This window comes from Poecilia reticulata, chromosome 2 (genome assembly GCF_904066995.2).
Source record: "Poecilia reticulata chromosome 2, P_reticulata-male-v2, whole genome shotgun sequence".
NCBI lineage: Eukaryota > Metazoa > Chordata > Actinopteri > Cyprinodontiformes > Poeciliidae > Poecilia > Poecilia reticulata.
The window spans coordinates 10,944,787-10,958,922 of record NC_088831.1 but is presented as its reverse complement, the minus strand read 5'-3'; the positions used below and the strand labels follow the sequence as shown (position 1 = coordinate 10,958,922).

Sequence of the window (14,136 nt, the reverse complement as noted above, 5' to 3'; positions counted from 1 at the left end):
AGAAGTGTGAAAATGAATGTTTGAGAGCCTGAAAAGAGATAGAAAACCATCAACCCCAGAGCAATTTTGACAAGTTTTTATGGAAGCTGACACTTGGTGTCATGTCATGATCAAATTTTGTACCAATAGAACGATATTTGGAGGCGTGAGGGCAAATTAAAATGTTCAGGAATGTAATATGGGATAAGGGTTAGGCAGTAGAAATGAATGGGAGTCAATGGAAAGTCCCCACAAAGAGCCTGACAATCATATATATGTTTGTATGAGCATCACAGCTGTAGGTTCTATAAGCAGAGAGCTGAGAGGGTCAGAACCCAGAGAACAGAGACTAACAGGTCCAGTTAATATTTTATTCACTGTGAAGGAAACAAAGTAAAAACACAAACATGATTCCAGTTTAGACCTGAAAATGTTTCAAACTCAGTTTTAGCTCTAATTTCCTTCCTGAACTCAGAAGTTCTCCAGATGTTTGTGAGGAGATGAGCCATCAGACATCAGAAGGTCATGAAGGAGTGAAGGAGTCAATTCAAACCAGATGTTACTGCTGGAATCAGGTTCCTCTGATCCTCTGAACTCATGATGGGAACCAGCTTCTGCTTCACAGGACATTTACTGGACCTGGATCACTGGACTGACTGGTTCTGGTTTCTCTCTCCAGACGTCCAGAAGATGGAAGATCTGGATCTAAAGAAGAACAGAGCAGAACCTCCAGGATCCATCAGTCCGTCTGTGAGGAGTGACCGGTCCAGAGAGGAACCTCCAGACTTCAGTTATGAACCTGGACCATCAGACAGAAAGTAAGAAACCAGTTTCTATCTGGTTCATGTGATTCTATAGAGATAAAATATAGATGATATTAACTGGTTGGTCTCAATGCTTAAATAAAAAGTAAGAATTTTGATTTTAAATTAACTTAAAGCTAAATAAATATGAAGGATGTTGGTCAGTGAATCAGAGTTTGAATGAAGGTCTGAATGAATCAATGATGAAAATGTTGCATGAAAACAAAAACTAAGAATGTGAGGAGCAACGACTCGGATTATATACTGGTAACACTGGGTCCAGATTACTTACTGGGAACACTGGGTCCAGTTGACCCAGATAGGCTTATAACCTGGGTCATAAGCCTTCTCAGTGAGCCTAAGAAGCTCCAAACAGAAAGGTCAAAGGTCAGAACAGCTCTAGAGGACTGGGCTGGTCTCCTGGTTCTGAGGTTCTGCTTCCTGGTCGGTTCTTGGGTTCTGGTTTTTAATGACCCACACCGGCTCCTCAGACCAGATGAACAGATTTAGTTTTGATTTCAGGGACCAGATCTTGTGCTGTTCACCAAGTGCACGTTATTAATAGAGAGAGAGCTACCGTTAACGAATGTGGTTTTTGTTGTCGGGCAACGGCGAGCTACTCCGATGTCTGATACAGGAACTGTAGCGGGTCATAACGTTCGGATTGAAGGTAGTTAGAGCTTAGACATGTCTCTCTCGGAGCCAGCTTAAACAAAATGTCCTCTACAATTCAGCCGTGGTAATACCCAGGAATTAGAGACTTTTCGGACCCTTTAGTTGGAGAGCTGGTCAGTAGTCAGTCCATTAGAGTTGGAAGGTGTTAGGGGCGTGGCTGATTACTGTGAAATAACAGTATCAATCATGTCTAATGAAAATATTGTCAAAGAAATCAAGGAGTCACTTAAGGAAAACCTTGAAATAAATGATAATGGGGAAGTTTCACCAACAATATTATGGGAAAGAGGAAAAGCAGTGATAAGAATGAAAGAACAAAGGGAGTTGGAAAATAAGATCAAAGAACTGGATAGGGAGAACAAACTAGTGGATAAAAACATAATGGGAGACATTAAAAAGGCAAAAGATAAACTAGAGGAGATACTAAGTGTCAAAGCAGAAGGTTCTCAACGCTTTACAAATCAAAGATATTATGAAATGGGCAACAGGGCGAGTCGCCGCTTGGCATTTCAACGTAAATAAAACACCCCTCAACTATGCAGACTAAAACAACACAAAGAAATAGCTGAAGCATTTGCAGACTATTATAAAAAACTTTACGCCGACTCGGACAGAAATACTCAGGATGATAAAACATCCTCTTTTCTCAGAAGAATTAACTTCTCAACTTTGTCAGAAGAAGAGTTGCTGGAAACGACCCGACCTATAAATTCACAGGAAATTCTGAACGTTATAAAAAACTCAAAAACAACAAATCCCTGGGGACAGACGGACTGCCAGGGGAGTTTTCCAAAACATTTAGAGAAGAACTAACAGCAGTATGATGCACTAACAGTGGGGACCCCCCTAAAACATGGTTGAAGCCATTATATCTGTAGACTATAAAGAGGGTAAAGACCCAACTCTGTGCAAAGGATATCGACCTGTGAGTTTATTATGCAATGACTTAGAAATACTAACAAGTATAATGGCAGAAAGAATACAAAAACATATAGTTAAGTTAATCAACCCAGACCAAACAGGATTTATTCTGGGCAGGCAGGGAGCAAACAACATTAGAAGAACACTAAATGTAATGTCATATACAACATTTAAATCTCAACCCTCCCATTGATTAGTTTGGATGCCCAAAAGGCTTCAGACATGGTAAAATTGAGGTTTTTTTTATGTCAGACGCTGTTAGGATTTGGATTTTCACAACAATTTGTCAAATGGGTAAAAATAATTTATAAAATCCAAAATCCTGAATTTGAATTAATGGGTTTTGATTTCAAGAGAGGAGTTAGACAGGGGGACTGTCTAAGTCCTCTACTATTCACAGCTAATATTGAACCAATGGGAGAAGCAATTAGGCAGAATAAACAAATCCAGGGAATAAGAGATGAGGAAGGGGTGGAACATGAAGTATCACTGTTTGCCGATGATCTGTTAGTACTCTTAACAGAACCACTCCTTTCAGGGCCAGCTCTACTAGAAAGCCTTAAAGAGTTCGGGAATATTTCTGGATATACGACTAACGAAAGTAAGTTGGTAGCAATGATGCTATCAGCCCAACACAGCTAAAAGACAAAGTAAAGTTCAAATGGACCAATAAAGGATTTAGATGCTTGGGTATAATTATCACACCTTAAACTTCACAATTATTCAAAGCAAACTATGAGAAGCTGAGAAAAGATATTAAAAAAGACCTAGAAAAATGGGAGATCCAACCACTAACCCACGGGGGGGAGAGTGGAAACAATCAGGATGAATATCTTGCCAAGAAACTGTTTGTATTTCAATCACTCCCAGTTTCCATTCCCAACTCCATTTTGGGAGAGATGGATGAAAGAATATCAAGGTTTGAATGGCAAAATAAAAAAGCAAGAATTAAACTCAAAATACTTCAGTCCTCAAAGAGTAACAGAGGGTTAGGTTTACTTGAATTAAAGTGTTTTATTGGGCTGTTCAATTGAGAGCCATAATTCAATCAAGAGACAATATGGGTATATATGGAGCAAAGAGCCGGCCAAAACTGTCCCTGGATACACTGTCCTTTACAACAATTATGGTTCAAAGAAATCTCAAAATTAAAAATTACTGGGTTAAGGAAACAATTATTATTTGGTCAAGAATAAAAAAGAAATAAAATTTTCCTGACTCTATATCAAAAATTGAAGAAACAGCTAAGATTCCAGATTTTATTCCAGCTTCTATGGACACAGGGTTTGAGCGATGGACAAGAGGAGGACTGATATTTATAGCACAGCTCTTTAAAGGGTCAACAATGAAATCTTTTGAACAAATTCAAAGGGAATTTAATCTACAAAAACTGATTTTTATAGATTTCTGCAACTTAGACATTTTCTCCAGAATCACAGTGATTAGCAGATATGAGCAAGACTGAAGAAATCCTATTATCAATAGCAAAAGGTGAATCCAAAAATGGCCTCATCTCAAAACTATCCAAACCCATGTACAGACCATAAATAGGGAGTCCTGCAGTATGAATCCAATAAGGAAATTAAGGAGAAATGGGAATTGGAGGCTAATATAATAATAGCAGACGAGGATTGGAAAGAAACATTTTGCTTTGGACACAAATGAACTAACAGCCTGACATGGAGGGAGTTTGATTGGAAAGTTAAGATGCGTTTCTTTAATTCTCATGGGGGAGAGCCGGCGCCATGTCAGTTATCACATCTAAATATGGCGAGACATCCCGGCTTTGTGGGAGAAATTGTGGGAAGTGGAGGATTTTACTCATATGTTTTGGGATTGCCCAAAGGTGGTCGAGTTTTGGAAAAATTTCCAGGTATTAAAAGTATTTTAGGCATTCATTTAGATCTGGATATATCTGTTTATATTTTAGGAATAGTGTATAACTTCTGCTTGGTTAAGGCCACAACCTCCCAGTTTAACACAGTGGAGAGATGGGATTAAAAAAGTCTATATAATGGAAAAAACAACATCAAGACGACAACTTAAGATGGAGACCTTTGAAACAAGATGGAGACCTATAACTAAATTTATACTGTAACCTTGACACCTCTATATAATTTGTTTCTTTTTTTTTTGGTTTGTGTACTTTTTGAATTTATTTGTATTATCATTATTGTGTATCTTTATTACTTGAGTTTGTATTTTCAGCATCTCTACAGTTCATTTTACAGCAGTTATTCTGATGTTTCTATCCATGGATGTTGTTAATGAGGAGGGAATTCTCTTAATGACACTAAGGTGTCTGTCCGTCTCTTCCATCAATGAAGATGTTAAGATGTGAAGTGTGAGATGCGACAGTTATTGAAAATAAAAAGTAAAAAAAATAGGGAGAAAATATTTAATCTAATAGCTGCATCACCTGCTGCCATCTTAGATTTCAGCTCTATGGAAACCACCTGTTGGAGCATTTTATGAATTTATCTATAGAAATGCTGGTACAATGTTGAGAATCTGTGGAGAAGGATAAATATTAGTGGAGCTCCAAGATTAAAACGGTTGATTCCTGTAATTTTCTGATTATGGAGAAAAGGATGAATTACATATTGTTTTTCCTTTTAAATTTACTGATTTTAATAAAAATTAAATGTGCCAGGGTATGAATAATTGTGGGCTGAATTCTAAAATCAGAGCTAATTTAATTCTTTCTGCATAAAGAAGGTGGATGTTTTATTCTGTTCTGGATATTTAAACCAAACAGACTTTTGCTGCTGTCTTTCTTTCAGCGTTTCAGTCCCAATAATCAGAAAACAGATCCTAAAATATCTCAGTGTTCCCAAGTTAAACACCGATGGAACCTGTGCTGCCATTTTTAAGGTTTAGAAAACTAAAGAACTATTTAAAGCTAATTCTGCCTCCAATCTGCAGAGAAGCATCATCTAAGTTTGTCTCTGTGTGGACAGACAGATTCTGGTTCATTTGTCCTGGTTCCTCCACAGAGAGGATCTGCAGAGCTCAGAGGTTCCCACTGATCCGTCTGTCCAGCAGCACCAAACACAGCTGGACTCCATATTTATGGTCTGTACATGGGTTCTGTTCAGTCTGTAGACCAGAGGACTGTCAGTCTGTCCAACATGGACCTGATGTTCAGATCTAGTCTGATATCTTCTCAATCTGTTCCAGCTGCTGGAGGAAAACATTGTCACATTCGTGAAGAACGAGCTGAAGAAGATCCAAAAGGTTCTGAGTCAAGATGACCCAGAATGCTCAGAGGGTCAGAGTGAGGATGAGAAGCAGAGGAGGAGCAGCAGAGAGGCGGTGATGAAGATCACCCTGAACTTCCTGAGGAAGATGAAGCAGGAGGAGCTGGCTGACCGTCTGCAGAGCAGTAAGAGGATTTCTACAACAATTCTGCTATTAAGTTGAATAATTAAAACATGATTACATGAGAAAATGAATTAAACTGAAATCAAACAAGAGAAACGAACAAATACAGAAAATCTTAATCAAACAGTCACATGAGCTCAGTGACAGTCTGGATTCAGTAGCTTTTTTATTTAAACATCACCTGTGGTGACTGGTGTGACAGACTGGCGACCTGTCCAGGGTGTAACCCCGCCTCTCGCCCGGCACGCCAGCTGGAGATAGGCACCAGCAACCCTCCCGACCCCACTGAGGGACAAGGGTGAAAAAAAATGGATGGATGGATGGCTGGTGACTGGTTGCTGCTCATGAAATATAAACTTTAGGAACTTTATATTTACAGTAAAAACAAACAGCATCAATGCACAAGAGAGAGAGTGGTATTAGAAAGTTTAACTGACAAATGAGTCTTTGGCGCCCGTCCCAGGAGGAAGACGTTGCGCTGAAAACCGCTGTCAGAGAGAATGAGCCGCTGTGTGTATGAAAATTAGAAACGTCTTCCCCCAAAAAAATAAACTAAAGGGACCAAGCCGGAGCCAAAGACACTAGGGAAACTGAAGTGGGACATCAAGTATGCTTGCTAAGGATGACTCTGCAGGATTAAAGATGAAGGAGGGATGGAATACGAGATTAATGAAGGCGAGAAAATTATCTGAAATTGTGAGAAGACGAGAAGCAGAAGGATAGAGGATGCCGACAAAGCGCCAAGAAGAAGTAAAGAGAAAACTTCCTATAAGTCGGAAGATAAAGAAACTGTGAGAGCCTGTCAAGATATCAGCGAAACTGAGAATGATAATTATGATGATATTGGGTTGCCATCGTGTCAGATGCCTGTGCAAAATAGGAAGAAGATGGAGGAGGCGATAAAGGGTCTGAATAGCCAGATTATGACCGAAGAGGAGAAATGGGTTGCGAGAGTCTGAAGCGCAAATGAAGAATGAAGAGTTTGAGAAGAAACGGGAGACTGATTCGATATTTTAGACAGCAAGAACCTGGTTTATTTATTTGCTTTTTTTTTTTATCTGTCGCCTCAGTGGGAGTTTTATTCAGAAAATGAGAATTATAATTTTATATCTCCTCAATGACTGAAATTGGAATTACTTTAAGGTTTAGATACATTGGAAGAAAAATAATTGGATTTCTGTAATTATTTTTCCATCATAGAAGTTCATACACAAACCCTTCTTAGAATATCAGAAATGTTTTTTATTGGGTTTTTTTCAGATTTTGTTGGTCGGTGTCAAAAGGAGCTTAAAGACCATCTGAAGAAGAAGTTCCAGAGTCTCTCTGAAGGCATCGCTGAACCTGGAAATCAAACCTCCCTGAACCAGATCTACACAGAGCTCCACATCACAGAGGGGTTAACTAGAGAGGTCAACCAGGAACATGAGGTAAGACGGATTGAAACAGCATCCAGGAGACAAGAAACAATCAGAAGAGAAGACATCTTTAAAGCCCCACCTGGAAGAGATCAACCAATCAGAACAGTGATGACCATGGGAGTGGCTGGCATTGGGAAAACAGTCTTAACACAGAAGTTCACTCTGGACTGGGCTGAAGGCAAAACCAACCAGAACTTCCAGTTTATATTTCCATTCACCTTCAGAGAGCTAAATGTACTGAAAGAAGAAAAGTTCAGTTTGGTGGAACTGATTCATCACTTCTTTGAAGACATTAAAGATGCAGGAATTCGCAGCTTTAAAAAGTTTAAGGTTCTGTTCATCTTAGATGGTCTGGATGAAAGTCGACTTCCTCTGGACTTTGATAATAATCTGATCCTGACTGATGTTACAAAGTCCAGCTCAGTAGATGTTCTGCTGACAAACCTCATCAGGGGGAACCTGCTTCCCTCTGCTCTCCTCTGGATAACCACACGACCTGCAGCAGCCAATCAGATCCCTGCTGAGTGCGTTGGCATGGTAACAGAGGTCAGAGGGTTCACTGACCCCCAGATGGAGGAATACTTCAGGAAGAGATTCAGAGATGATGAGAAGGCCAGCAGGATCAACTCCCACATCCAGAAATCAAAAAGTCTCCACATCATGTGTCACATCCCAGTTTTCTGCTGGATCACTGCTAAAGTTCTGGAGAAAATGATGGAGACCAGAGAGGGAGGAGAGCTGCCCAAGACCCTGACTGAGATGTACATAGAGTTCCTGGAGGTTCAGTTCAAAATCAAGGAGGAAAAGTATGATGGAGGAAAAAAGATAAAATCTATCTGGAGTCCAGAGAACAAGAAGCTGATTGAGTCTCTAGGAAGACTGGCTTTAGATCAGCTGCTGGAGGGAAACCTGACTTTCTATGACAAAGATCTTGATAAGTGTGGCATCGACATCGAAGACGCTGCATTGTTCTCAGGAGTTTTCACTCAGATGTTTAAAAAGGAGAGAGGAACGCGCAACATCTCCGTCTATTCCTTTGTTCATCTGAGCATCCAGGAGTTTCTGGCTGCAGTCTACATGCTCCACTGCTTCACCAGCAGGAGGTCAGAGGTGATCAAGACGTTCCTGGGAGAAGAATACAATGAAACATCTCTAGATGAGTTTATGAAGAAAGTCATGGAGAAATGTCTCACCAGTGAAAATGGCCACCTGGACCTGTTTGTCCGCTTCCTTCATGGTCTCACTGTGGAGTCCAACCAGAGACTCTTAGAAGATCTGCTGGGTCAGACAGAGAACAGTCCAGAAACCATCCAGAGAATCATCACCAACCTGAAGGAGATGAACACTAATAGAATCTCTGCTGACAGAAGCATCAACATCTTCTACTGTCTGGTGGAGATGAACGACGTCTCATTTTATCAGGAGATCCAATGGTTTCTGGATTCAGGGAAGGAGCTCTCAGTGACTGACTGTTCAGCTCTGGCCTTCATGCTGCAGATGTCAGAGGTTCTGGATGAGTTGGACCTGGAGAAGTACAAGACATCAGAATCAGGACGACAGAGACTGGTTCCAGCTGTGAGGAACTGCAGAAAGGCTCGGTGAGTCCAGATATTTTCATTGTGTGAATGCTGATTCAGCACTATTGTCCACTTGTTTCTTCTTCTTTCTTCAAGTTGATTCTGGATGTTTTTGGTCTTTAACTACTTCCTTCATCCTCTGGATGATTTCAGCCATTCAAACATCTAAACTTTCAGTTCATCCAGGACAGGTGCAGCTTCTGGTTTTTAGACATTTTGATAATTTAAAAATATTAAACTTTTTCAGGTTGAAATGAATAGAAAACCCTGAACTCTAGAAAATTTCTATTTTCTCTAAGATCCAATCAGCCAGAGAGACTTTTTAAACTTTAAACTCCTCTTCACTCATTGAGCTGCTGCTCCATAATTCACCTTTTAGGATCTTTGACTGTTTTTATCAAATAATTGTTTAGGTTTGATGAAAAGTTGAACCATTAAAATAAACCACTGCATGAATTAGAAACTTTGTGAACAGTGTTGGTCTTCTTCATTCCGTCATCATCCTCACCTCTTCCTCCTCCCACTAGTTTCCTCTGAGTTTGTAACTGAGACCAAAATGTGGTGATTGTTGTCTGGTTCCAGAAAAAGTCCTAGTTTCTGTCAGATCCTCCCAAAGCTCTGAGAACTCTGCTTCCAGAGCTGGAACCATTTTCCTCATCAACTCTTCATCTGCAGCCTTTGTTGAAGCTGTTAGCTGTCCTCCATGAAGACCTGCAGAGACATGAGCTTCAACTCTTTAGACATCCCAGCCTCTTTAGTTCCTGGAAAACTTTCATTGCTTCACCATGAAGATGCTGCTGGACCCAAACGCTCCGTCTCCTCCAGGGGTTTTGCTCTTTAGGAGTTTAGCAACAATTTCTTCTGACATCCAAACCTTTGTTCCTCTGAGACGATGGACAGACCACTGCAGAGACATGTGTCCCTCTTCCAACCAGTTTGTCCCAGTTCCTCTCTGGTCAACAGAGGACGGTCCAGACCTGAAGGAGCAGCAGGACCGGTTCTGCTGCTGCTCTGCTGGACGACCAGAACAATCTGAAGCTTTTAGCTGAAGCAGGTTGACGACTGTCCACTTTCTACTTTGTTAAAGCATCAAATCCAGCAGATGAACGGAGACACAACTGGGAGCATCATGTGTCTGGTCTTCTCCCAGTTTCCTCTGTGGCAGCATTTAATAAGCTGCTGCTGGGAGCCACGTTTCTATAGAATATACTACTATTATTAATGATGAGGAGGATTCTAGATGCTGCAGCAGCAGATATGGGCTAAACAAACCCAGAGATGCTAGAGGTCCACAGCAGGCTGGACTTCCTGCTCTGCTCACTATCTTTATATCTCACTTCCTGCTTGGTGGAAGATTTTAAGGAGCCAAACGGTCTAGTCCAAGTCAGTGTGAGTCAGAGCTGTGAGCAGTTCCTCCCCCTCTCCGTCATCTCCAGTAGTTTCCTTCATTCAGCTCAGTCAGCCTCTTCATCAGCTGCTGCAGCTCCTTTGAGGCTCTGATGCTGCAGAGAAACTGAACTTTCCTTCACAGATGATAGAAGATCTTCAACATCTGACTGAGCTGAAGGTCTGAGGACATGAAGCCTGGACCAGAACCAGAACCAGAACCTGGACTTTAGTCAGGAACTGCACAGACTCTCTGTCGGGTCAAACTCAGTAAACTGATGATCAGATTTTGATCAGATGATGACATCACTGTTATCATATTTTAGTCTGTTTATGATCCAGATTGATTTCATTAGAACTGAATTTATTTCTTCTCTCATCACAGACTTGGTGGCTGTAGGATCCGAAAGGCTGAATGTGAAGTTGTGGCCTCAGCTCTGAAGTCCAACCCAGATCTGACTGAACTGGAAATAAATAAGATCTACATATATGGAGGTGGAGACTCTGATATGAAGAATCTGTCTGAGATCCTGGAGAGTTCAGTCAGTAAAGTGAAGATTCTGGGGTTTGTATTCTCTGTTTATACAATAAAATCATTCATTGATACTTTAGTTCTTAGTTTAATTAATAATTTAATTGTAATATTTTAATCTCTAAAACATTTTACCTTATAAATGAATTATTTTCTCAATCATGATTTTGATATTACTGAACTTTGTTTTTCAGTTTTTCACATTAAAATGTTTTTTACTGATGAACAAAATGAGTAAAATAATTCAAATGAAGTTAATTATTGATGGAGATGTTTCAGTTTGTTTGTAAAGATTCAGATTGTTTTATTTCTGATTCTCATCTTTACATCCAGAATGAAATGTTTTCCTCCAGTCGAGCCACAAACACTGACCAGTTCAAATCATCATTAATGAAACATCTAAGAAGTGACTGATTGTAGAAAATCAAATCTAGATGAACTGAATGACAGTGAGGTTTGCAGCAGCAGCAGGTTCCTCACTTTGTCCTGAAGCTGTGGTTCTGTTGGGCCGGGTCAGAGAGGAACCGTCCTCTTCAGTCTGACAGCTGTCAGTCGGTTGGAGCCTCGTCTCTGTGATGAAGCTTCATCAGGTCACGTCTCCTTAGGAAATAATGGCCTCCATTGGCTTTCAGCAGCTTTAAGAAGAACCCAAGGCCATTAATGAATAAACTGTGTGGTTCTGATCCGGTTACCAAGTTGGGTCTCCAGCTGATCAGGAACCAGCAGAAATAGCTCACCTCATCCAGGCTGCTGCTCATAGAAAACTTTGAGTTTCTTTGTTAATAAAATGTTCTGGTTCTGCTGGTTTGGACTCTTTAAACCAGTTTGACTGGATCAGATGTTAGAATCAGTTCATCATGTTTCTTTCACATTCAGGAAAATTACATTTCTACATTTTATTATATATTTGGTCATATTTCAGTTTTAACTGCATCCTGTTGGCTTCAGCTCATCTTTTGTTCTTTATTCAGATTGGAGAGCTGCAGTTTGTCAGAGACCAGCTGGACGTCTCTGTTCTCAGCTCTGAAGTCCAACCCGACCCATCTGATAGAACTGATCCTGAACTTCACCAACTTGGAAGGTTCTGGACTGAAGGAGCTCTGTGGTTTTCTACAGACTGAAGGCTGCAGACTGAATATTTTGTGGTATGTAATTATATAATTATTGGTATTTCTGTGAATAATTATATATAATTGATCATAAATCAAAGTTCATATCTTCTGTTCTAATAAATATTTTCTGAGTTTGTTCCTGGACTTGGATCCAGAGTTTAATTTAGTCCCTCTGTGTAACTGAGTTGGACCTGCTGACCTGAGGTCAGAACAGGACAGCATTCAGACCCCCAGTGTATAGAAATCCCCTTCATGTGAAGCAGGTCAAAGGTCATTCAACCCAGTCTAGAAAAGTGAATTCCTGGAATCTGACAGGAACAAATCAATAATCAATGATTGATGCTTCAACGCTTTGATGGAATGATTTTACTGACTAAAATCCTCCAACACAACATGACCCAGTACCAGGTTCTGGTTCTGGTTCTGAAGTCAGCAGGTCTTTATTGAAGCAGCAGCTTGTTGGCTTTAATATTCATGAGAATCTTTAACTGGTTCTGTTGGATTAACTGGTTCACCTGCATCCTGTTGGCTTCAGCTCACATCTTTTATTCTTTATTCAGGTTGCAGAGCTGCAGTTTGTCAAAGATCAGCTGTGATTTTCTGGCCTCAACTCTGAAGTCCAACAGCCTCCATCTGACATATCTGAACCTGGAAGGAAACGGCCTGAAGGATTCAGATGTTCAGCAGCTGCAGGATCTTGTAGATGATTTGTTGTAAGTAAATGTTAGTAGTGATTCCAGCTGCTGTCAGCATACTGAACTAAACCTAGTTAGCATCAAAGCAAAGCTCCAGTGTTCCCAGTAAAGTTGCAGCTTCTCACTGGGAGGAGAATGGTTCAGGCTTCCTGATTGGACACAGCGACAGCAATCAGCCAATCAGAGGAGCAGCAGCTTGCTGTGTTCCTGCGTTTGTGTTGGTGTGAAGATGAGTGTTGTTGCTGTGTCCATGTCTCCAGGAAGTCCAGCTGGACTCCAGCGTCCAGCCGTCCATCATGTCTAGAGACAGTGGTCCTCATTCATCAAACTGTGGCAGCAGATCTGATCTCAGATCTGTTTGTTCTCTCAGTTCAACAGGAAACAACTGATCAGGTTCATCTTGGCCACAGCTCTGAGATCAGTCTGACTGCAGCCTGGAAACCATCTACTGGATGTGCTGCGTCACTGACTGCTGCTGGAGAGGCTGGAAACACTCACTGATCTGATCTCTCCATCCTTCTTCTCTCTGCAGGTTCTGATCTCTGTAAAGTAGAGAACGGTCTCTGTGTCCTGCTGATCCTCAGAGGTTGAAGCTGCAGCAGTTTGAGTCTAAAGAGACTCTGACTGGATCATGATGATGACCTCTGACCTCCAAGATTTTCCTTCTGTTTATTTTCTCATGTCTGTCATTTAGTGTCTGATATTGTTTGTCTCTTTGGATCAATAAAGACCCGATTGAAACTGGGCTCCATTTAGAGGCTTCATGGAGTTTTGATCTGAACTGGATTCAACTGGAAAGTTGATCTTTTTTCTCTGATTCATTTTCATCCTGGAACGAGAAATGGTCTGAGATGGAAACATGGGAATCATTTTCAGTTCAGCTTTGAATCATGAGAGACACTTCAAACCTCTTTTCTCTGCTGCTTCTTCTTCTGTTGACAGGAAAATGTTCCTCAAAGCTCCACACATAAAAAGATGCTTTACTGGAAACTGCAGAGAAACTTCAGCTTCCATCACAGAAACCAGTTTAACCAGTTTAGAACTGGATGTCCCACAGAAACTCTGATCTTAGAGCAGTTTTCAGGAACATCCAGCATTTATCTGGACATTTTTTTATATACTGTATATATTGTTAACTTTTTATAGTCATTCTAAAAATCTTTAAATAATGAAGTTTTGCATCATATTCATTGATCCTCAGCTTTAATATTCCTCAGTCTGTTTTGGTTTTTACTTTTTTAACCTCATATTTCATGTTTTGTGTTTTCTAGAGAACTTTAGGACTCGATGTGTCACATCAGGCTCTTTACTGAGATTTAGTGATTTATTCAGACCTCAGAGAATCACTGGGATAATGTGCTGATTGGTTCATGTTTGATTTTCACATTTATTCTAATGTAATGTGTGTTGCTGTCTGTTTAATGAGCAATAAAGTTTTTAATAACATTCTGTTCAGCAAATTGTTTACTAAACTAGAGGTGATGGTCAAAAAATTAGAAAATCAAAAAAAGTTCATTGAAGTCAGTAGTTCCAGTCAAAGAGTGAAATTTGTATATTATATTCATTCAATACAATCAGACTGATATTTTCTCTGGTTCTGTTCTGGTTCCACCCAGCAGAACCAGTCACAGTTTGACCTCTGACCTCTGGAAGC

At 40.3% G+C, this 14,136-nt stretch overlaps 1 protein-coding gene across 1 annotated transcript; it reads left to right on the top strand.

Moving 5' to 3' along the window:
• The first annotated feature begins 662 nt into the window (after positions 1–662).
• On the top strand, positions 663–13,928 carry LOC145554389 (NLR family CARD domain-containing protein 3-like). Its single transcript, XM_081614019.1, has 8 exons — positions 663–797; positions 5,375–5,453; positions 5,559–5,796; positions 7,023–8,778; positions 10,529–10,708; positions 11,647–11,820; positions 12,348–12,500; positions 13,015–13,928. The coding sequence occupies exons 1-8, from the start codon at positions 670–672 to the stop codon at positions 13,019–13,021; spliced, it is 2,715 nt and encodes a 904-aa protein (XP_081470145.1). The 5' UTR covers positions 663–669; the 3' UTR covers positions 13,022–13,928.
• The last annotated feature ends 208 nt before the right edge of the window (positions 13,929–14,136 follow it).